General features: G+C 48.8%; 1 protein-coding gene across 36 annotated transcripts in view; it reads right to left on the bottom strand.

Moving 5' to 3' along the window:
- The window catches only part of Eps15l1 (epidermal growth factor receptor pathway substrate 15-like 1), a 172581-nt gene that overhangs the window by 125489 nt on the left and 23416 nt on the right, over positions 1–23676 (bottom strand). For 12 of the 36 annotated variants that reach the window (NR_199186.1, XM_087588597.1, XM_087588598.1 and 9 more), the window contains 13 exon segments: positions 2206–2342; positions 3196–3246; positions 3937–4060; positions 9274–9438; positions 10400–10597; positions 11036–11197; positions 11564–11636; positions 12758–12843; positions 13082–13238; positions 15183–15340; positions 17168–17401; positions 19569–19628; positions 22894–23019. Coding sequence is in view for 32 of the 36 variants with exons in the window: in XM_087588597.1 (XP_087444723.1) it covers positions 2206–2342; positions 3196–3246; positions 3937–4060; positions 9274–9438; positions 10400–10597; positions 11036–11197; positions 11564–11636; positions 12758–12843; positions 13082–13238; positions 15183–15340; positions 17168–17401; positions 19569–19628; positions 22894–23019 (1731 nt within the window). In the remaining 4 variants the exon portion in view is untranslated. 36 annotated transcript variants of the gene reach the window in all.

The raw sequence follows: 23676 nt of genomic DNA, 5'->3' as shown, positions 1-23676 counted from the left end.
CACCTGTCATCTCAGCACACAGGACGCCAAGGCAGGAGGATGCCTGCAACTTTGAAGCCAGTTGGGACTACCCAGAGAGACTATGCCTCAAAAAGGAATAGAGAAATGGAGAGAGAGAGCTAGATAAAAGGATCAAAGCAAGAGTGACAAGGCTGCCAGGTGGGGACACAACAGATTCTCTGAGTCCCAGGCCAGCCAGGGCTACACAGAGTACCTGTCTCAAAACATAAAGTTCTGAGCTGGAGCTCGGTGGTTACAAGCACTGGCTGCCCCTCCTGCTGGCTCACAACCATGTCTAACTGGAGGGTCAGGGATCTGATGCCCTCTTCTGGCCTCTATAGGCACCAGGTACTCACATTGTGCACAAACAGACATAGAGGCAAACACCTATACAAGTAAAATAAAAACTTTTTTAAAATCTTAAAAAAAAAAAAAAAATCCCAACAGAAATGCAATTATAGTCTGTGTTTCATGCCCCAGCATGCACTCTAGGGTTGTGCACACATAGTGAACTAACTGGGGATGGGACCCCAGTCTCACCATGAAAATCAGTTGCTTCTCTTGTGTGGGCTAGGTCTATATGTGAAGGCCAGAGGTACCTACTGTCCTAGTCCATCACTCTCTGCCTTGCTCCTTTGAGGCAGGGTCTCTCACTGAATATGGAGCTGGGCTGACAGCCTCAAGCCCCCGTGTCCTCTGATCTTTCTGGCTCAGCAACAGGGTTGCAGCTGTGCACGTCCAAGAGCACAGGCGGTTTGTTTCATGGGTCCTAGGGTCTGAGTGCAGCTCAGGCTTGCACAGTGTGCTCTTTAGCGCTATCATTCCAGGGCCCCCTCCCTGCCCTGTGGGCTTTTTGTTTTTTCTTCTTTGAGACAGCATCTCACTATGTAACCCAACTACTTGCTATGAAGACCAGGCTGACCTCAAACTGTTTCTTACACTCAGGGTACAGCCTGAGGAGAAATTCACACAGCATTCTGAGTGCAGCTGCACTCTAGCATGTCTGACGCTGGAGATCAGGTGTGGGACTTTGCCTTTGTATCATGACATCATGTCTGGCATGGGCAGACTAGATCCTCTGAAAGTTACACTAGAGGGAAAAGCAAGCAAGCTTGGTCCCTTCAAGCCTTATCGTTTTTTTCCTCTGGCTTCTGCAATGTTATTTTTCACACCAGAACCAGTGGCCATATTAGCTTCTGGAACTCTGAATCAAAAGAAAAGGAAAAAAAAAAAAAAAAAAACAAAACTCTTTGTTTTATTAAGTGTCCAGCCACAGGAATTATGTTAGAGTAACAGAAACCAGGTCATCACCCTTTAAGTTATCTAACTCAAATCTAATAGACACACCACACGAACACATATACTCACACACAGTATCAGGGATTTGTACTAAAAAGGTCCCAGAACATAGCTAGTGAGACTGTTCATTAAGTAAACATGCGTGTTATCAAGCCTGACGATCTGAGTTTGATCCCAAGAACCTACTTGGTGGAAGGAAACATCAATGTATGTTATCCTCTGACATTAACTTGTACTCTGGCACAAAGGCACGCGTGCACTCATGGGCTGTAGACACTTCAGTGGTCAAGAATCCTTGATGCTCTTGCAGAGTTTGGTTCCCAATATCTACGTCAGGCATTTCACAACAAACTGACCTGCTTTAGGGGATCTGATGTCTTCTAGCCTCCCAGAGCACATGTGGTGCACATAAACTCATGTAGGTACATAATATATTATATACATATACATAATATATACATATATAAATATATATAAACAATGAAGTATATATCATATATCGATCTTTAAACTATAAATTAAAATAATAAATAATAAAATAATAAATAAAGATGTGATTTGAAAGACAGCCTGTTTGACACAGAGCCTTACTGTGCTGCCCAGGATAACAAGTGTGGCTACCACGCTCAGCTCCATGAGGCACTCTCCTATATATAGCTGTAGGAAATGGAGTAGGAGTGGGATCAGAGGACCACAGCATGAGGAGACTGGAAAGGACCAGAGCTGTGAGAAGACGCCCTGGTCTGACTTGGTACTGTATACACTGGCTCAGTGACAGTGTTGGGTGCCACCTTTACCAGCCAGGAATGAGACCAGGCTTGTGATGACAGCTCCTGGCCAAGCCAGCCTCACCGGCACCATGAACCAATCCCAACACACGTCAGGGGCCCTGGAGAAACCACTCACCTTTGAAGGTAAGGAAGGGTTCTTTGTGAAGGGGTCTGAGGTAAACGGGTCATTCTTTGTCTGTTTCTTGAAGAAGTCATCACTGGTTGAGCTATGGAATGGGTCACTTTCTTTGAAAGGGTCCCCTCCAAATGGGTCTGGAAAAAGAGGGTACAACTGGTTGACCAATGGCAACAGGGAGAGAGGGCTCAGGATGAGGCAGAAATTGTGGTGACTACGAGGTCAGTTGTCAAGGAATCAGAATGGGAACAATGGCCACAGGTTAGGGGACTCAGGACGATGGCTGTACTCCAACCTTCCACAATTCTATACATCTGTCAAAAGCTTTACTGGGGCAAGAGGGATAGCTAAGTAGATATAAGCATTTGCTGTAAAACCTGACAGCCTGAGCCACATGGAGAAAGATAACTAACTCCTGTAAGTTGTTCCTGAGCACACACACATGCAGACACATACTAATAATTAATAATTTCTTTAGACACACTTCTGTCTTTTGAGCTACCGAGTGCTGGGATTAAAGGTGTGTGACACCACGTTCGGCATACAAACTTTTTTAAAAGGAGAATTTTGTGGTGTACACATTATGCTCTGTAATAAAGCTGCATGTAAAAATAATAGCCACTGTGGGGGAGGCAAGGGCAAGAGACATTGCTGTCACCAGGCACTGGGTAGGGTGGAAACTACTGTGACAGGTGGGGATCTCTGTGGGGAGGCAAATATTCCAAATCTTTTGTTTCTGTGGTACTAGGGAATCCGGGCTTTTAGACAGACTAAGGAAGCCAAAACACAAGAATAAAGGCCACAAAAAAAGCACGGGTAATCATGGCTGTCTTTTGCTATGACATGGGTGGTGGGGAGTCCCACCATGTGTGACAGTCACACTACATACCCAACACAGACAGCTAGGGCACCAGTGACCCTGCCCCCCAAATAAACTGAGTCTGGAGAGATGCTGGGCATTGTCAGGAACACAAGGAAGCCAGCCTTTACCTGTAACTGCTGTCTGCTGCTCTGAGAAGGGATCACTCTGGAAAGGGTCACCTAGAGCAAAGAGAGAAGCAGTCAGGTGAGTGACAGCAGAGAAAAGGCCTGTTGCCTGGCTGAGGGGAAACAAGTGTCTGTCTCCTTGCACTTGACGCTGCTGTAGCACAGTCATGGTGAAAAGTGGCAGCCCCAGGCAGGCAGTCAAGGTGAGCTGGGATGTTTGGCTGGAGGCAGAGAGAACTCACTACCTTACTCAGTAAGAGGACAGCGACACAGCAGCTGTCCTGGTCATGCCATGATGACCTACAATGATGCCAAGGTGCTGGATCTGCCCCTTAGACCTAAGATGCTACAATCAAAATCCAAAAGCTTCCCAGGCATGTACTCAGGAGGCAAAGGCAGGATCTCTGAGTTCAAGGCTAGACTGATCTACAGAGTGAGTTCTAGGACAGCCAGGGCTACACTGCTTCAAAACAAAGCAACCTCTGAAGGTTGGGGGCTGGAGAGGTGGCTCAGCAGTGGAGAGCATGTTAGTCCTGCTGAGGACCTGGGTTCAATTCCCAGCACCTGCATGTAGTTAACAAGCTGTCGGTAACTCTGGCTCTGGAGGATCTGACGCCCTCTTTTGCTCTTTGGGGGAACTGTACACAGATGATGCACGTGTAAGCAGACAAAACAATCATACACATAAAAAGTATCTTAAAAAGAAACAACAGTCCTTTAATGCGGACACAGGCTGGGGTGTACCTTTGAAGGGGTCAGCTCCTTTAAATGGGTCAGACTTGAAGGGGTCCTCTGCCTGGAAGGGGTCTGGATGCAGCTCTTGAGAGTTGTTGCTAAACAACAAGGCTTTGTTTTTGAAAGGATCATCCTAGGATGGTGAAGAAAGGACAGGTGCTGTTACTTCTCACTGAAGCCAAGTGCAGGATTCCACACTTAACTCAGATCTGCACTGGATGCAATGGGGCCCAGAACAGAGAACCTGAAGAGGAGTCTCCCAGTGGAGACTGGAGCAAGCCTGGAGACTGGTCTAAGTGCTAAGGTAAAAATGGAAACCAGGTGTGGCACACGGAGACACTGAACCACAACTTTGCAAGTTTTCAGTAAATCTAAAATGACTCTAATAAAGTCTCTGAGCAGAAGGACAGACAGAATCTACCCACCCGTGTGGTGAGACAATACTCAGCCCTGAGGAGGAAGAAAATTCTACCAAATGGAAAAGCCTTAAGGATGTGCAGCCACGTGAAGTATGATGTCAGTGACAGCAATAAACGTGGTGTGGCCCCCTCATACCCTGAAGTTGACACATTCACAGGGGCAGAATGAAGGGGCCAGAGCCTAGCCAGGGGCCGGGAACAACCCCCACCCCCATGGTTCTATGTAAAGAAACAAGTGGGCCGTTTCCGCTCAAGTAGGAAGTGGAGCCTGAGGTTGACACGGGTGCAGGAGCTGCTAAAGCATGCAGGACACTTTGCATGTTTGTGAAAAGGCGCTTATTTCTAGAAACAGGCAAATGTACTCAAAAGCAGCAGGGAAAAAAGACCATTTTTTGAAGAGTGCTTTTCCATGGAGGGAATGACCTGAGGAGTGGGTGAGGCCTGCAAACAGAGTAAGGAATCAGGGATCCGTTCTGCTTAAGAAACCAACCCTCCACAAAACAGGGCTCTTTACCTGAAATAGTTTTGCTTTTTGTTTTTTTGTGTTTTAAAGGCAGGGGCTTTATGACCAAGCCATGTCAGAGCTGGGGCATCTCTGAAAGCAGACAACGGTTTGGAAAAATGACATGAATACTCCAAAAGGCTATTAAACCCAAAAATAAGTACAAAATTCTACTGAGGTGCCAGCACCTGGGCTAGGAATGAAGCCTGGGCAGGTTGGGGAGGATGATTTAAGAGGAAGCCACCAGATGGGAACAGGAAGCACTTGTTACCCTCGTTCTGGGAAGCCCGAGCAGAAGGAAGGGTCAACAGTTCCTGGCCAGCCTAGCCACACAGCAAGATTCATTCTCAGGAAATGAAAACAGAGAAAACATAGTAATAATAAGCAGTAATCACTGACTTGGGCTGTGAGTCGGTCAAGAAGTGGGTGGGCCATCTTCTTACCCGGAACCAATTCTTCAGAGCTTCTGGGTACAGGCCTTCCTAGGGAAACCAGGCCTGGTGCTCAGGGAGGTTAAACACAGACGCAGCTAGCACAGCAGCTGCTGACGACACTTGGGTACTGCCAGCCCCGAGATGGACACACCCTAGTGCAGCTGCTGGGGTTCAAGGACGGAGAGAGCCTCAATGGGAGAATGACCTAAGGAACCCCGTGCACTGGGGCAGGAGATAACCCGCTCTGCCACACCAGGGTCAAAGGAAGCACGCACGGCTGTCAGGGTCCAAGGAGAGAGAGACACTGGCAGAAGGTCATGATCTAAGGAAACCCTGAACCCGGCAAAAGACGATCCTCTTGTACTAGCCCTGGGCAAGGAATGGACTGTGTTCTAAAAGACAGAGGGAAGAGGGATGGAGTCAGCCACAACATCTCAGCCTTAGAGAGGAAGTTCAGTTAGCTCTGAAGGGAGTCTATGGACAAGGCCAGTTACTGACAATCTAGTGTTTCTATCACTGAAGGGAAGACAATGAGCAAATAGGAACTGCACCACCAACCCAGTAATGTCAGGAGAAATCTGTAATTCATGCAGGTACGGCTTCCTCCCCTAAGGGACCATAGAATAGCTGGGTGCAGCTGAGTGGCAAAGGCTTACTGAACATGCGTGCAGCTCAGCACTGCAGCCAAGGCCCTGGCAGGACTCACATTAAGAGTAAGGAAAGGGGCTGGAGCGATGGCTCAACGGTTAAGAGCATTGGCTGCTCTTCCGGAGGTCCTGAGTCAAATTCCCAGCAACCACATGGTGGCTCACAGCCATCTGTAATGGGATACGATGTCCTCTTCTGGTGTGTCTGAAGACAGCTACAGTGTACTCACATATATGAAATAAATTAATAAAAATTTTTTACAAGTAAGGAAAAACAGTGAAGTCCATGCCAGACTCAAAGCTGAAAAGAGCCTCCCACCCCTCCAAACATGAATACAGCCAGTCACCCAGCCAGGAAACTGAAGAACATGTCACCCTAGGGGACAGAAATACAAGGGTAAGTATAGGCCCATGGTTCTTCAGCAAAGAAGACCCCTTCTGTCACCATACAGACAAGCTGATAAACTTATTTTTTAAAGATTTGTTTATTTATTAATTATTCATTTATATGTATGTGAGTACACTGTCTGTCTTTAGACACAGCAGAAGAGGACACTGGATCCCATTACGAATGGTTGTGATGTAATGTGGGTGCTCTAGAAGAGCAGTCCCTGCTCATGAGTGCTGGGCCGTCTCTCCAGCCAGCTCTACTTATCTACAAGGTTACTAGTAGATGGCGTTTCCTCAGAGCACTGAGTCCTGTGGCTCCTCGGTGTCTAAGCACTGTGTAAAGGGAGATCCTGCACTAGGGTGAGCCATGAGTACCATGTCAACTCCTTTTATTTAACTACTAACTTGTGCAGCACAAAGGATGGGACCCAGGGCTGAGCTCCCACTGCCAAGCTATACCCAGCTGCAGAAAACACTTTCAAATGTAGGGCAACAGCTAGCCCTAAACTCTGCCTATTTTTAGAATATAGACATGGCCACAAAGGATACCCAAGAAGTTCCTGTGACATCCCTGGCTTTTACAGAGTGCTGGGGGTTGGTCATGGGGATGAACACCTTTTCACCTCTGCACTTAGAGACAGACGCAGATGGATGTCTGTGAGCCCAAGGCCAGCCTGGTCTTCATGTATGAGTTCCAGGACAGCCATGGCTACACCATGAGACCATGTCTCAAAAAAACAAACAAAATGAAGTGTGTTATGTAGGGCCAATGCTGGTGCTCCCACCAACTGTCCTGAAGTAAGTACTTCTGTCCTAGCACAAGTTGTTGCTAAGCAGCTCTTATTTCAGATCCTTGCTGGGAGGGCGCCCATAACCCTGGCTCCTCCATGTTCCTGGGGCTGGGAGTAGCCAAGTAGCCAATCTGTCCGATAAGTCAGAGTGACAAACTGGGATGGTGTATGGCTTTCTTTCTGCTGTGTGGGCTGGCTGGGAGTCCAGGAAGAGTCTTCTACCAGTCACAAGAAATAAACACGGTTTTGGGCTGGGCACAAGGGTCAGTGGTGAGTCCTTGCTAACATGTGTGAGGCCTCGCTCAGCCTACAGCACAGTGAAAGGAAAAAGTAATTAAGGAGATACACAGAAGTGAACATGGCCAAGGATCCGATTGCCTCTTGGGCAACTGTACCATGGGAACTTAACATTCAGCTCAGTGGCTCAAGAATCACCTATAGCAAGTTCCAGAGGTACGACTCTGGCTGCACAGTTCTTTGTAAGCGCGGGCCCTAGCTGCACCCCACAAAGAGAACGGATGGACAGAGCATGCTCTGCTCCACAGCCCCAGATGGAACACTGAACAAAGACCTTGCTTCAAACTGTTTATTAAGAAATGGAAACAACCCATTTTTTTTTTTTAAATACAAGATGTGGGTTCCTTCAGAAACAAGTCTTGAGTTTCTAGGTTATCTGATGGTTACACTGTACAAATGACAGTTAGCCATGCAAACTCTACCTGGTTAGACAATGGACAAAAATAACCATGTACAAAAGGCTCTGGCGGTGGTAGAAATGACACTACCTGTAAACTGTCACCCACTGCTAAGATGCAGCCTAGGATGTGATAAAAGCTACAGGAGAACCTGGCACACACCTTTAATCCCTGCAACTGGGATCTCCGGAGTCCCACCGCAGCCTGGGCTGCACAGTGATGCCGTCTCAGAAAGAGAAAAAGGAGGAGGGGAAGGGAGGAAGAGGAGGAAGAGGAAAGAAAGCAGACAGACAAACCAAGAAAGAGAGAGAGAGAGAAAGAGAGAGAGAGAGAGAGAGAGAGAGAGAGAAAGGCAGGCAGACAGGCAGACAGACAGACCAGCCCACTGACTGACCGACCAAACAATCCACAAGGGGAGGCTTAGAGGGAGCATTTCCCTGGCCCAGAACACAGTGAGCCTCTGGTAAGCCAGCTGCACAGGGGACAGTGATGGGATGGAGCTGGAGACCGCAGTTGTAAGATGGAAACACGCATTGGCCATAGGCCAAAAAGCAAGGAATCCATGGGAAGTCCATGGACAGATGCCCATGGTAGGCAGGAGCCACCTACTTATGAGTTTAAGAGTAAAGGAGGCCTCCAGGTGGGCAGACACTAGAGACGGGCAGAAGTACAAACAGCACCTCCTAAGTGGTTCAGGGGAAGCACAGGCTTCTCCTGAGTTCTTGAATGGGAAAGAAAGAGAAGAGAGAGGGAAGGTGGCTGTGTTTAGAGTGCAAGGTAAGTGGCGACCACAGGAGGGGAGGGACGAAGAGAGAAAGCAGCAGGGCTAGAGCAAAGCAGAGCCCTGGAAGATGAGGCAGCCAAGAGGTTAAGAGTAGCATAATACCCCAGATACCAGGACCTGCAGGTTCAACCACAGACTTCCCTGAGTTGGGGCTGATGATTGCAACAAGGGGCACTGACAACCTTAGAGAAGGATCACATCGCTGAGCATCGATGCAGTGTGGCCACACAGTGCTGAGGTCCTCCCAGAGGCCAGCCAACAGTTGACCGCACAGCATCTGGAGGGCAGATGTGCTATGGTGCTTAGTGAGTGGTGCAGGGTGGAAGAACTGGAGCGTGCAGTGCTCACCACCGAGCTGCACATGCAGCCTGTTTCTCCATCTCAGAATCACTTGACGTGAATGACATACATTTACACCCAAGGCTGCATCAGTAGAGCACCGGGCTCCCATAGCATGGGACCACACTAGCTTTGGTTAGGTTTGCCCTCCACATTTGGGCAATTGGCCCAAAAGAAACACTTCTGAGGAGATGGAACTCCTGGGCCTCACAGTTTCTAGATGACAGGAGGAACTTGGCCACCAGCCCTGGGCCCTGCGCAGGCAGATAGCCAGATATTGTTGTAAGCAGATCTACAGCTGCAGCAGAGCCCACGTGGACCTGGAGACTCTTACTCGACCTTTACCATGGCTCCAAAGCCGCCCCTCTCTGCCAGCAAGATGCCTTCATTCAAGGTGGCCAGGTCAGGCAGGCTGGTACCAGAGACCCCATCAGGCACCTGGTCGTACTGTTCCAGGCTCCGGTGAGCTTCTAGGTGGCTTTCCTGTAGCTGGGACAGCTTGCTTCTTGCCTACAAGACAAACACCATGGATATCAAAGGAGCTGCAGGTGCAGCCAGCAAGATGCCTTCCTTCCCTGAGGGGTCAAACACATAGGGAAGAACTGCCCTGCCCAAGCTGTATCACTAGACAGGAGGCACTGGTCCTGTGAAAGGACCCCATGCCATAATGAAACTCACTGTATATATCTGCATGGCTGACAAAAGATAAGAGGGGGAGTAGGAACCAGAAGGCAGCCTAGGAAGGAAGACTGATCACGAGTTCAAGGCTGATATGAGTTATGTGATGAGAACCTATCTCAAGAACAGTTTAAAAAAACCCATAATCCAAAAAACTGAAACCAAACCAAACCACCACCACAACAAAATGATACTGGCTATGGTCACATGCACCTCTTTCATCCCAGCACTCAAGAGGCAGAGGCAGGTGGATTTCTACGAGTTCAAGGACAGTGTGGTCTACAGTGAGTTCCAGACCTGCAGAGGTTACACAGTTGAGATCCTCTGTTACAACCAACAACCATTCCTTCTATTAGCAATGTCTGCAAGTATCTTAGGCCATCTCCAAGGAACAGTCTCTGAAGACCGGGAGGAAGAACCCTGAAAATAACCCCATGGAAATACTGTCTACACAACACAACACAAGACATGAAGCCACCGAGATCAGAGAAGCGCTCACATTGCCCAGTCAGCTTCTCGTCTGAAGACAAGCAGACAGTTTCAGTTTACAGGACACTGGTTTCCTTTGCTGTATGCTAAGGGCATCGACCCTGTCTGTAGCCTGCATCCCAGAAACCACATGCAGACCAATGACCACCATATTCAGAAGGACAGGGCAGGCTCAGAGCTTCTCCTGGCTTCCTGGAAAGGGCCAGCACTCACAGGACAGGGAGGCGGGCACCCTGAGCCACACTCTACACAGTGCTCAGCAGCTAACCGCACCCGCACTGCTGACCCATCCCTGTCAAAGTACCTGGTTGATGTCATCCTGTGTGCACTTCAGGGACCTGAGGATGGTCTCCAGCTGCGCGCGCCCAGCCTGGATGCTCTGCTCCAGCTGTGTCTCCTCCTGCTGCAGCCGATTCAGCTCTGACTTGGCCCGGTTCAGGTCATCCTCCTGGGACTTCAAGTCTGACTCCTGAGACTGGATCTGGGTTTTCAATGATGAGATCTGAAGTGAGAGCCAAAAGGACTCACAAGTCAGGGCACAGAATGACAGACAGACAGACAGACACCAAGCTTGCTTTCTCACTGTTGTGGAGCTAGGGAGATGGCTAGTGGGTAACGGTGCCAGATCCAAGCCTGAAATAAAACTGAGTGAGCATAAAGCATAAGGAGTCTGCACAGCCAGAGGTCGATGCACGTTTAGAGGAAGCAGATCACGTGTGATAAAAGGGGCCACAGCAGAAGGCGGAGGCACCCGCAGCCCTGTCCCCTACTGTCGGACCTCGGAGCAAAGCTACTAAAGTCATGCAGTTTTGCGACCTGATCCCTAGGGACAGAGGGGCTGACCACAGATCAGGCCTCAGGTGCATAGATGTTTCCCAGCTGGCATTTCGTCACCTGTTGGTAAAAGCTGTCAGGGACACTGGCCACACTGTGGACTCACCGTCTGGGTCTCATCCTGGCATTTCTGCCGCACGTCACTCAGCATGTCCCGCAGCTTAGCCTTCTGCTGGTCCATCTCATCCAGGCGGTCCTGAGCATCCTGTTTCTGAGCCTCAAGTTCCTGCAGACTACTAGTTTCTCGGTCCAGGTCATTTTGTAATTCCTATGGAAATGGGTGGGTGTTGACTGACACTGGTCTTTTAAATAAGAGATTAAAAGCAGACGCTGAGCTGGACTGTGGTTCAGCACGGTAACCTGTGTGGGGAGGGGCTCCATCCCTGTGCCCGCCAAGGGTAAGCATGAGGCCCTAGGTTCTGTTTCTGACACCTGAACACAGAAGAGGCTTGGGGTTCTTCTACACTTGGTGCCGACCAGGTATGAGTGAAACCCCCCAGTCCTGTGCCCAGTGCCACCAAGGAAGCAAAACACATCACAATCCCAAGGCTGTCCCAAGCACTGTCATGCATCCAGCACACGATTCTGACATTATCCTATTCCGTAGGCCTGAGCTGAGACATAGCAGCCACACCTGTACTTCGCTGGCTTTCTGTCTGATTGCCTCTTCCTTTTCTCTGATGTCTTGTTCCAGTGAATATTTCTCTCTGCAGAAACAAGGCATGAAAACAGTCGGCACTGCACAGCAGAGGTTTCATCCTGACTTTAGGCCTGAACCTACACATCCCCATACAGAATGGTCCCTCAGGCTTGCCACACAATGGTCCTATTTCACCAAGACACCATGTCTGAAGTCCTCACCAGAGGCCAGACAGATCAGCTTCTAAAACTAAGCTAAGGAAGCCCTTCTTTATGTAGGAGCTAGCCTCGGGTACTTTTTACAACAATTCTCCTAGACTAACCAATAGTCTTCCCCACACTAGGACACAGCAGAACCTGCATGAGAGGCCTCAGTCTCAGTGCTCACTGCATTAGAGCACAGCGTCATCACTATCTAACAGTCAAACAGGAAAATGGAGGCTCCCAGGTAATAAGGGAAGTTCAGGAGGCACAGGATGGAGTAAGAGTGGTCACGAGCATTAGCAAGGGGTCCCCAGCTGATATTCATGAAGGAAATGGCGAGCTTGGACCCAGAGCAGCCAGGACCCAGTGAGAAACTCAGGGATGCACCTTCCCCTTGGGGTCTAATGCCCACAGACGGCTGGCACAGGCACCTGCACCCCTCCTTAAGAGCTATTATACTCATGTCACCACGCTGCTCAGTTGTGACTGTCACTCCCTACATCCCACACCCAGTCAAAGAAAGGCATTCAGTAGTCCACACTGATGAACCACTCAACCATGAGAGACATGACACAGGCCTAAGAACTGCAGATGAACACCATCCAGTACTACAGGGACAAGACTGTGAGAAGGATGTCCTGGAGGACAGGAATAGAAAGCAAAACTGGGATAGGGGAGCCAGGGGAGTGTGGAGTGTATGGCAGTGGTTGGCTTCTGATAAAGAGGCAGTGAGGAACTGGCCCAGTGTGTACAGCAGGTCTGTCACCTAAGCTATGTGCTGGACTCTCCTCTCGGCTGTCTGTATCCCTAGGCAGCTATGTAGCCACAACCTGTCTGAGGCTACCTGCATAATACAGACTCAGAGCAACAATGATCCAAACAGAAGCAATCCGAGACATGTTCTCCCCTCCCTCAAAGGCTTATTATGGGGGCACAGACATAAGGCTGCGGCACTGGAGTCACCAGAAAGCAGGCAGCCACGTACCTCTGCAGCTGTGCGATCTCCTGGCTGATGTCATCCAGCTCTTTCACACCAGTGAACTCTCCTGACCCAAGAGCACTTGAACTGTCCTAGGATCAAAACTTCAGAGTCACAGGGTGCAGCGGCTTATACGTCAGGACCAGAGCACAGGCCACTGGCCCAACAATACTCCAGGTGACCCAATCAAAGGATCCCCTGCCCCCAGCGCCCAGCCCCAAATGTGGCCTAGGAGAGTGAAGACTGGGAGGTGGGGGTGGGTCTTGGGGCACCAGTGCCACCTTCTAGTAGGTGGTGAAAGAACAGAAACAAGGATGCTGGACTACTCACTGGAATGGGAGTGCCTCTCTCCGAGGGTGGCACCATGTCAGGCGAGAGGACTTGAGGAGGGTCGATGCCTTTACTGACCTTCTGCTGAATGAAATACATTGCTAGCGCAAATTGCTCTTTGCTTAACTTGCCCGTTTGTCTTGTATCGGCCAGGGCCCTAGGAAAGATGTGGGGTGCAATTACACATCACAATTGCACTTGCCACCTACCCTGAACCACCCGAGTATCAAGCCTAACAGGACCACGGCAAGCCCTGGCTACGCACTGCCTCCATGTTCCCATTTATGCTGATGACCTTAAGGATGGCCACAGGTGTGTGGGAGTGACACTCTGGCCTACAGAACCTGCTCTCAGAAAGGAACCCTCCCCACAATACACACCTCTCCAGCTGACTCTGAGGGTCAAGGCTTTCTTGGTTCATCTTGTTCAAGGTACTCCAGAGATGCTAGTGCCCAGCACAGACCATCAGTCCCGGAGCAGATGGGGAAGGGATAGATACTGTCTCATCCGTATTTACTTTATAGATTTGGAGGCTGTGTATGGCCTCTGGTGAGAGCTGCACTCCAATGAGGTCTCAAGATATACTCCCTGCCCACAATGTCTTCAACACTATGAGCTTGCCTCAGACCTCTCTGTGTCTCGTGTTGAACCAGGGAAAACGGGAGTACCCTAGACGAGCTGGCAGTGCATGGCCTGGTGAGGGCAAGCACTTTGACTGCTGGTGTTAAACTGCAGTCAGAGATGAGCACAAGGCCTTCACAGGCCCACTCTGCAGCAGCTCCCTGCAGAGGATCATCACAAAGCAGGCCTAGGCTGCTAGCAGAGGCTCCTGCACTTGGGTGCAACAGTTTCTTCTGAAGAAGCAAGCAGCCTGGCTGAAGAGGAGACTGAGTGGCCCCTAACCCTTGGGGCTGGCTACCTACCTGGCTAGGATTACTCAAGATGGTTCTTTCTGGCTATCACGTGACCGGTTCAGTTCCCTGATCCAGTCAGAAAGCAGCCAGGTTTAAAACAAGCTAACAATAACCTGGACCATGCTAGTTACCTTCAGAAGGAGCCCCACTCTGAGATGTCAGCTCTGTTCAGCACTTAACACAGGTAGGATGAAGGCAGCTCCCTTACCCAGCACCAAGTGTTTGTTATACAGTGGCCACCACCTACATTACAACAGCTGTGACTACTTACAAGGGAACCTGGAGATCCAGCCTGATGGCTGGTGACTGTCCCTGTGCTGGCTGGCTTTGTGAATTTTGTAAACCTAGAGATATCTAGGGAGGGACTCTTGAGACACTGTCTTCATCAGACTGGCCTGTAGGCAGCTCTGTGGGGGCATTTTCTCCACTAATGACTGATGGGGGGAAATTTCATTATGGGTGGTGCCAACCCTGGGTAGGTGGTTCTGAGCTGCATAAGGAGACTGAGCAAGCCATGGGGAACAAGCCAGTAAGTAGCACTCCTCCATGACCTCTGCTTCAGCTCCCGCCTCCAGGTTCCTGCCTGACTTCCCTCAGTGATGTACTGTGATCTGGAAATGTAAACAGAAACAAGCCATTTCCACACTGTTTTGGGTCACGATGATTTATCACAAAAATAGAAACCCTAATAAAACAGTTCCCCACAGGAGAGTAGGATTTGGAAGGGCCTCTCATCTATACCTCCCAATCCCTGTACGACATTCTGACCTAATCTCATGTAGCCTGGGGTCTCAAGAGGTCCCAGGGTCCACAGAGTATAGAAAGTTTACTGAAGAGGACCAGCTTGGGGTCACCAGCACACCTGGCTGACGTTTACTGGCAATGCGGCTGCCCCCCACAATTACACTCTGGTGCCCCACTCAACTTCAGTGCGATGAACTTGGAATGTTTGTGGTGCTCTTCCAAGTGGGGCCTCACTGGAACGACCAAGGCCTCACTGAGCTTACTAAAGTGGCAGGCAGAATGACTGTTACAGGTGGCTTGTGGCAAGGTAAGGCTTGTGGAGAAGACATAGCTCTCCAGTACAGATAAGGGCTGACCCTACCTCCTGTATAGTCACCTGGAAAATGGGAGCCCTCCCCACCCTCTTTTCCAGCCTCTCAGAGCTGGAACATTTCCATCATTACCAGATGTGTGCTAGAAGGTTCTGTGTGAGGCCTGAGTGCATGAAGATCTCCTTAACTTCCTGGCCACTCACATAGCCATCAAGGTCCAGGTCTGTCTTCAAGAAGATCTCGTCAAAGCGCATCTTATCAGCTACAGGCACAACCCAGGCCACTGGTGGCTGAAACAGTTACAACAGAGTGACTTATCTGTGAGCCCTGTCCCAGTCCTCAGCTCAGCTTACAGTTCTCACTGACAGTGTCAGGACCATGCAGCCCTGTCCAGGACCCTGGCTAGGAGCAGAGAGAATAAAAAAAGGTCAGACACACAGACAAGCATACAATGAAGTTCGGATCAGTTAGTTGGGACTCTCTGCTGCTACCATTTTTTGCTCCCTGTAAACCCAGAACCACAACATATGGGATGGTGAACTGGAGACAGTCTCAGGATAGAAACTTCCAGGAAGAAACTGCAGCTGCTAATCTCTGCACACGCTGACCAGTTCCTGTTATTTTTATTGTTGATTTTTACCAAGATTATCCCTCTGCTCTGGTGAGTCTGAAGCCAGAAGATTAGGAGTTCCTGGCCAGCCTGGAACTAAAGCAAGACCCAGTCTTACTGACCACTGGATACATTTATCTGCTACTGACTGCTCTGTGCTGCAGTCATTCCCTATGCCGCTCTGGGCCCAAGAGGCAGTCAGTACCTGCTAACTACTGAAGCCTTGTGGACACCAAAGCTCTCACTGCTTTCTCAACATGTACACAGACCCCAAGCACATCCTCCCAAACACTATCCCCATCTTAATTTGACTAATAATGCCCCACTTGATGTCACAGCTGTGCAGCCATTATTTCTCTGTCCCAAATGTTCATGAGACAGGGAAATAATGTCCCCTCCAGGACAGCCTTCCCAGCACCCAGATCATGGTATGTTCTTCACTGAAAGTCCTACACACTGTACCAACAAAATAAGTTCTTGCCTGAGAGCCGGAGCCAGGCACACTGATGTGTGTCAATGCTGGTTAGGGGACAAGCCTGCGGTTAGAAGGTGTTGCACTGAACCCAGGCCACACATACCTGCTATGGCATTACCCACCCATGTGCTCACATGGTCAATAAAGAAATGCAAATACAGAAAACAGCAGGCAGTGCCACAGCCTCAGAGTAGAAGAACCTCATTCTTTCATGAAGCCTCAGGGCATTGAAAACAGAGAACAGGGGCAAGGGCAGGGGCTTCCTTTGTGGTTAAGACTGCTCGATGCATAATCACGAGTGTGGACTCTAGAACCACCTCACAAACAACAAGCAGGGCCTCCTGCAATGCCCGCAGCTCCTGCGCCAAGAGACAGAGTCGAGAAGACCCCTCGGTGTGCTACCAGCCCAGCCAGGAAAGAGAGCCCCAGGACCAAGAAGAGACCTTGCCTCAAAGGAGTGGAGAGACAGTGATGGAGGAGGACACCTGATACCTTCTGTGGACTCCCAACAAAGATGTGTGCACATCCTTAAACAAACGCACACATATAAGCAGATGAACAAACGAGGGAGTCTGCTCTCAGTGAGGTGAGGCTAGGGGCATGCCCAGGCTCTATAAGACACTGGATCACTTCAACGAGGACTTGAGCAATAGAGAGCACTGACAGCCTGGGGTCCTGGAGTCCAGGCTCCACATAAACCAGGGAGCAATTTCACTTACCTGAAAGAAAGCTCATTCTGAATCACAGTAATTAAGGTTCTTTTTTGTTTCCTTTACTTATTTATTCTATGTGTATGGTGTTTTGCCTGCATGCATCTATATACCACACACACAAGTGCAGACCTGATGTGAGCTGCTATGTGGGTGCTGGGGATTGAACCTGGTCCTCTGGAAGAGCATTCAGTACTCTTTAATCATTAAGCCACCTCTCCAGCCCCATCCTCTAGTAAAGTTTTTAAAAAATATAAAAATTGATCAAAGCTTTCTGTCTTTGCTGATGAGAAACAATTCAGAAGCAGCCGTGGGCACTGACCTGAGTCTGCTTGACGCTGTGCTTTGGGGACAGGCTGCCTGTGCTGTTGAGGCTGCTTACACTGCCATGGGATGGTGTGGAGCGGAGGCTGTCTTTGGGTGGGGGGCTGGCAGGCAAGACAGGCACAGCGCCTGCAAATACCGTCTTCTTCCTCTTGGAGGGTGGGATGAGGGGCGGGGGCAGAACGGAGGGCACTGGTTCCTTCTCCAGGGCGCGGTATACCAAGTGCATAGCCTGTGGTGCCAATGAGAAGAGAAAGACAAAGAGGGCTTCATGCAGTCTGGGAGCCATGGGGATTCCTAGAGGCTCTAAGGAAGCTGCTAATCTTTTCTGAGGCATCAGCCTCCTCTGCTTCTTCGAGACATATCCAATTTGGGCAGTTGAAGTGAACGTAGAAGAAAGCCATCCAGACACAGCACACAGTCACTGTCTGTTCCTTCCCAAGGTCGGCAAATGCTATGCAGAAAATTCCACAAATAAAAACCCCACATTGCTAGCACTTCTACTAGAGCACACTGCCATGACTGGTGTGAGACAGGACGGCCTCACGCTCAAGCGGCTGAGGACACTTGGACTTCTGACCTTCCTGCTGTGTCCACAGAACTTTTGCGTGCTGGACAAGCACTCTACTCAGTCAACAGCCCAGTCTTTGCTGTAATTGCCTCACTACAACCATTACTACTCTACTACCAATCAAAGCCACAACAGCTAAGGATACACAGGGAAAAGTAGAGCGCGCGTATGTAATAGATCTGCCTGGGTCTCTAGGCACTCACACCTTCCTTCAGCAGGCGGTGTGGCCACCAGCTACAGGGCTTATAAAGTCTGGAGGTATACAGATACTGACACAGAGTGTGACCCCCAAAGGAGACAGCAGGGAGTTACTGCACTGCAGACGAAGGAGAGACACTGTCTACATACTTATTTATTCAGAGACAAAGCTATGGTATGAAGTCAAGGCAGGACCCAAATTCCAAACCTCCTGCTCAGTCTTCTGAGTCCTGGGATGATAGGCACACTGGCAAAACCAGATTTTAAAAGTTTATCTTTATATCTATGAGTGTTTTGCCTATCTGTCTGTACACTTCATGTGTATAGTGCCCATGGAGGCCAGGAGAGGGCATCACATACCCTGGAGTTGGAGTTAGAGACCACTGTGAACCACCAAGTCACATGTGGAAGCTGGGAACCAACCAGGGTTGTTGGGATGACCTTCCTCACACTGTAATAAGATATGTCTCTGCATTTTCAATTGTTGATTACTGTACCAGCAGAGAGAAAATGCTGGTTTCCCATCTGCCCAAACCATGAAGGTCAGGCAATCTCCTTGATGCCTAAAGGTGATCTAAGAAAACTAGGAAGTGTTGTCTCACTGCTGATTACAATAAAGAGCTGACAGACAATAGCTAGAGCAGGAAGAGCTAGGTGGAGAGGAGCCATATGACAGATACAGGCAGAAGCGGGGAAAATTGAAGAGGACAAGGAAGGGAACAGATATGGACTGGAGCAGAGCAGGGAGTTAAAGAGCTAGCCATACGGCAGGTCTCAGAGCTCAGCAAAACTACATAAATGTCTCCATGTCTTATTTGTACCTCAGGTGGGTTCACAAGAGCCCTGCGAGCCCTGTGAGCCCTGCAATACCAGGTCCTCTGTAGTACTCTTAAGCCTGAAGACACGTCTCCAGCCCCAACCTCAGATTTCAGAATCTATTTTAAAATGTAACTGGAAAGCCAGGTGCTGTACATGCCTATAATTCTGGAACTTGGGAGATAGAGACAGGAGAATCAAGAGGTCAAGACCATCTTCGAGGAGGTCGTGGTGGCTTAAGCCTTTAATCATTTAATCCCAGGACTTGAGAGACAGAGGCAGGCAGAACTTTGAGTTTGAGGTCAGCCTACACAGAGAAACCCTGTCTCAAAAAAAAAAAAAAAAGAAGAAGAAGAAGAAGAAGAAGAAGAAGAAGAAGAAGAAGAAGAAGAAGAAGAAGAAGAAGAAGAAGAAGAAGAAGAAGAAAACAGAAAAGAACAAACAAAAAGATCAGCTTCAATTACCTGAGACTTTGTCTCAAAAAAACAAAAGTAGGCCAGGCAGTGGTGGCACAGGCCTTTAATCCTAGCACTTGGGAGGCAGAGGCAGGTAGATGTCTGAATTCGAGGCCAGCCTGGTCTATAGATCAAGTTCCAGGCCAGCACACAAAGACAGAGAGGAAGGAGGGTGAAGCAGGCAATGTAAGATAATCACACTGGATGAGAGACTCTGGAGCTCTCCTGTACTCCTGAACCTTTTCTAAGTACTGGGATGATGTAAAAATAAACATTTTAAAACACAAGGCTGCAGCACCCACCAATGTGAGAACTTCCTTAGGTCTCAGCAAGGTAGGAACAAGACACAGAGGACTTACCACAGCAAACTCATCTCGGTCCAAATGTCCATCCTTGTCAATGTCACTGAGGTCCCAGACCTAAAGGAGACAGCCAGATCCAGGAGGGTGACATAAGAAGGGCCTGTGAGGTTCACCCAGCACAAGCATGAGACCAAAGCCATCACAGGCCCTTATGGAGCTGTATACCTGTCTTCTAACACACCCACACATATGAACACATAAACACACACACATCACACACACACGTGAACACATACAGACACACATCACACACACACCCATACACGTGAACACATACACAGACACACATCACACACACATCACACACACGAACACATACACACACACACACACACACACACACACACATCACACACACACACACACACACACACACGAAAAGAAATGAAAAGAAAAGGCATTTAAGAACTAGTCTGTGACAAGAGGCTGAAGTAAGAGGATTACACAGCACAGGCCAGTCTGGGCTACACAGAGAGTTCCAGGCCCGTCTTGGCTGTATAGCAAGATCCTATCTGTGGTGGGCTGAGTGGGAATGGCCCCGCCGGCTCATGTATTTGCAAACCGAGTCCTCAGTTGGTGAACTGCTAGGGGAGCATGAGGAGATGTGGCCTTGCTGGAAGAGCTGTGTCACTGCAAGGTTAAGCTCTGAGGTGTCAGAAGTTCATGTCAGGTCTCTGCCTGCCTCTCTGCCTGTGGACCAGATGTGTCTCTCAGCTTCAGCACTGCATCTGCCTGCCTGCTGCCATGCTTCCACCATGAAGATCATCATGACCATAATGGACTACACCTCCGAAACTGGACGCAGGCCCCAGTTAATGCTTTATAAGAGCTGCTTTGTTTATGGAGTCCCTTCACAGCAACAGAACAGTAACTAAGACCCTACCTAAAATGATCAAAACAAGAAATGGAAACAACAGCCCAGACCCCCTGCAGCTCTGTGAAAACCACCCTCCGACTGAGCACTGAGGACCAAGGTCAAGACTGTACCGTCCCACAGCGCGCTCTCTTTCCCAGGCAACCCTTCCAACAGAAACTGGAGTCAGACCTGGGTCCTCTGCAGTGCTCTGAAGCCCCAAGACATCTCTCCAGCCCCAGCAGCATAGACTTTAAAGTCTATTTTGAATGTAACCAGACAGGTATTGTGCAGTTCTAGAACTTGGGAGACAGAGGCACCTCTAATGGGCATTAGAGACAGTCAAAGTCACCGAGATCTGCAGTGTTTGGTGCTTGAGGCTCTACTAAAGGCTAGGAGCCTCCAAATACCTGCTTCCCTCTGTAGCAGCGCCCCACAGGGGACAAGGTGGCCTAACCCACATTACCATGAAGCAAGCTGCCAGGAAGACATCTTGGGCATGCCCCTCTAGAGGAACAGAGTCCACAGTAGGGGCTGAAGCCACACACTTTGCATTCATATGAACAAATCTGAAGTTCATTTTTGATGAGGGGCTCCTGATGGAGGATACTGCTACACAAACCCGGCTGGCCTCAAACTCATGCTCCTCCTGCCTCAGCCTTTTGCAACTATAGGTGTGCATTGCCACATCCACTAAAACTGAGGCTTTAACATAAATAAATCAAAGGAATGCACTATGGAGGTGGATCAGGAGTTTAAGGTTACATCCTGCCAATATGGGAGACAGGAGACCCTATTTCAAAATGATAAAACCAAAAATGAAATATCTAAATCTATTTCTAAACCTGCAACAGAGCTGAAAGTGACTTAACCTCCAGACTGATAGGCAGGAAAAAAAAAAATTCCTTAAAAGCAGAAAAGGGGGCTGGAGAGATGGCTCAGTGGCTAAGAGTGACTGCTCTTCCAGAGGTCCTGAGTTCAATTCCCAGCAACCACATGATGACTCACAACCATCTGTAATGGGATCCGATGCCCTCTTCTGGTGTGTCTGAAAATAGCTACAGTGTACTCATATAAATAAAATAAATTTAAAAAAAAAAAAGATCCACTTCTACCAAAAAAAAAAAAAAAAAAAAAAAAAAAAAAAGCAGAAAAGGGCCAATGAAATGGCTCATCAGGTAAAGGTGCCTGCTGGAAGCCTGGAAAGCTGAATTTGGTCCCCACGTAGGAGAGAATCGGATCCTGCAAGCTTTCCTTTGACCTTCATAGATACACAATGGCACACACATACTACACACATATACACACTAAGAGTTTAAATGCAGGCAGCACGGTGGCACACACCTTTAATTCCAGCACTGTGGAAGTATAGTTGAGCAGATTTTTATGAATTCAAGACCAGTATTATCTACACAAAGAGTTCCAAGCCAACCAAGGTTCCATTGTGAAACCCAATAAAGAAAAAAAGAAATTTTTTTTGGTTTTTTTTTTTGGTTCTTTTTTTCGGAGCTGGGAACCGAACCCAGGGCCTTGCGCTTCCTAGGCAAGCGCTCTACTACTGAGCTAAATCCCCAACCCCCAAAAAGAAATTTTGATGTAATTGTTTTTTAAGGCTGGGTGTGGTGGCATGCACTTAGAAACCCAGTACTGGGAAGGCAGAGACAGGATGATGCCTGGACTCCCTGGCCAGTCAGCTCAGCTCAGGAACTTGGTAAATTCTAGGCCCACTGAAAGACTGTATCTAAGAAAAAGTAGATACAACTTAGGAATGTTTCCAAAGATGTCCTCTGAACCTCACATATATGCACACTCCTGTGGAGCCACGTTTTTGGTTTTTTTTTTTTTTAAAGATTTGTTTATTAATTTTATGAGTACACTGTAGCTGTCTTCAGACACACCAGAAGAGGGCATCAGATCCCATTACAGATGGTTGTGAGCCACCATGTGGTTGCTGGGAATTGAACTCAGGACCTCTGGAAAAGTAGTCAGTGCTCTTAACTGCTGAGCCATTTCTCCTGCCCCACCTTTTTTTTTTTTTTTTTTTTAAAAAAAAAACAAATGGGGGGTTGGGGATTTAGCTCAGTGGTAAAGCGCTTGCCTAGGAAGCGCAAGGCCCTGGGTTCAGTCCCCAGCTCCGAAAAAAAGAAAAAGGAAAAAAAAAAAAAACAAAAAAAAACCCAAACAAACAAACAAACAAATGGAAAGATGCAAACACACAAAGAAAAGAAGGATGTGTGCTGGGCTCAGCACAGGCTCTCTGGTTGCAGGTACATGTATGTAGCCTTCTCCCTTTGCGCCTCCCATCATAGAATGGAAGGAAGGGTGTCAGCATCTTCCCAGGGCAGAAGAGCAGTCCTGATATACAGGGAGCACCTGATGGTACAGTACATGACGGTGGGGGAAAGGTGACTGTTAACAGCCAAACATATTGCAGTGCAGGGTGGGAAAGCACCCATCCCAGCCCCTTACCCTGCCCAGCACATCCAGAGGTAGTTTTGAGTTCATGAGGACTGGCTTGACCTTGTCTCCAGAGAGTAGTCCATTGACTGGTAGAAGGCTTTCAAAGATGCCATCAAACTTTGCCTTCTCCTCCACCTACCAGGGAAGAAGAAGTCAGACTGAATAAGAGCAAGCAGCATGGGGGTTGGGGATTTAGCTCAGTGGTAGGGTGCTTGCCTAGGAAGCGCAAGGCCCTGGGTTCGGTCCCCAGCTCCGGAAAAAAAAAAAAAAAGAGCAAGCAGCATGGATCCATTCCCAGGTCTGCCTACCCAGAGCTCAGCTGTACCAGTGAAGCAAGATGTCTAGGTTTCCAGGGAGAATTTATGGTCTGGGAGAAACAGCTCCCTGGCACCATGGGCCTGGGGCCCTGGGGAACAGGGGCCAGCAGGGTAATGTTTCCCTCTGGAGTGAGCATGACCAAGGTCAATCTCTAGTAGGACCAAGGCACAGCCTCTCATTCCAGCACTCAACACATAGCTAGGAAGATGGAGGGCTTGAAGCCAGCCTGTGCTATATAATGAGACCTAATGGGACCTAATGGGACCTAATGTGCTCAAATGTCAACCTGAGTGCCAACATTTGCTTCTCACACTGCAAACACAAGCTGTGATGGGGCTCAGTACAGTAAAGGCTTGAGTGTCAATCTCATCACCCAGAAAAAGAGGTTTGGAAACGAGTGCCAGTACTGTGAGGTGGTGGGCAGAGTGCTCATAAAGCATGCACAGAAGCCCTGGACTCCATCCCTAGCATGTA

This window comes from Rattus norvegicus, chromosome 16 (genome assembly GCF_021556685.1).
Source record: "Rattus norvegicus strain SHRSP/BbbUtx chromosome 16, alternate assembly SHRSP_T2T, whole genome shotgun sequence".
Taxonomy (NCBI): Eukaryota; Metazoa; Chordata; class Mammalia; order Rodentia; family Muridae; genus Rattus; species Rattus norvegicus.
This window is presented reverse-complemented; position numbering and strand designations above follow the sequence as displayed.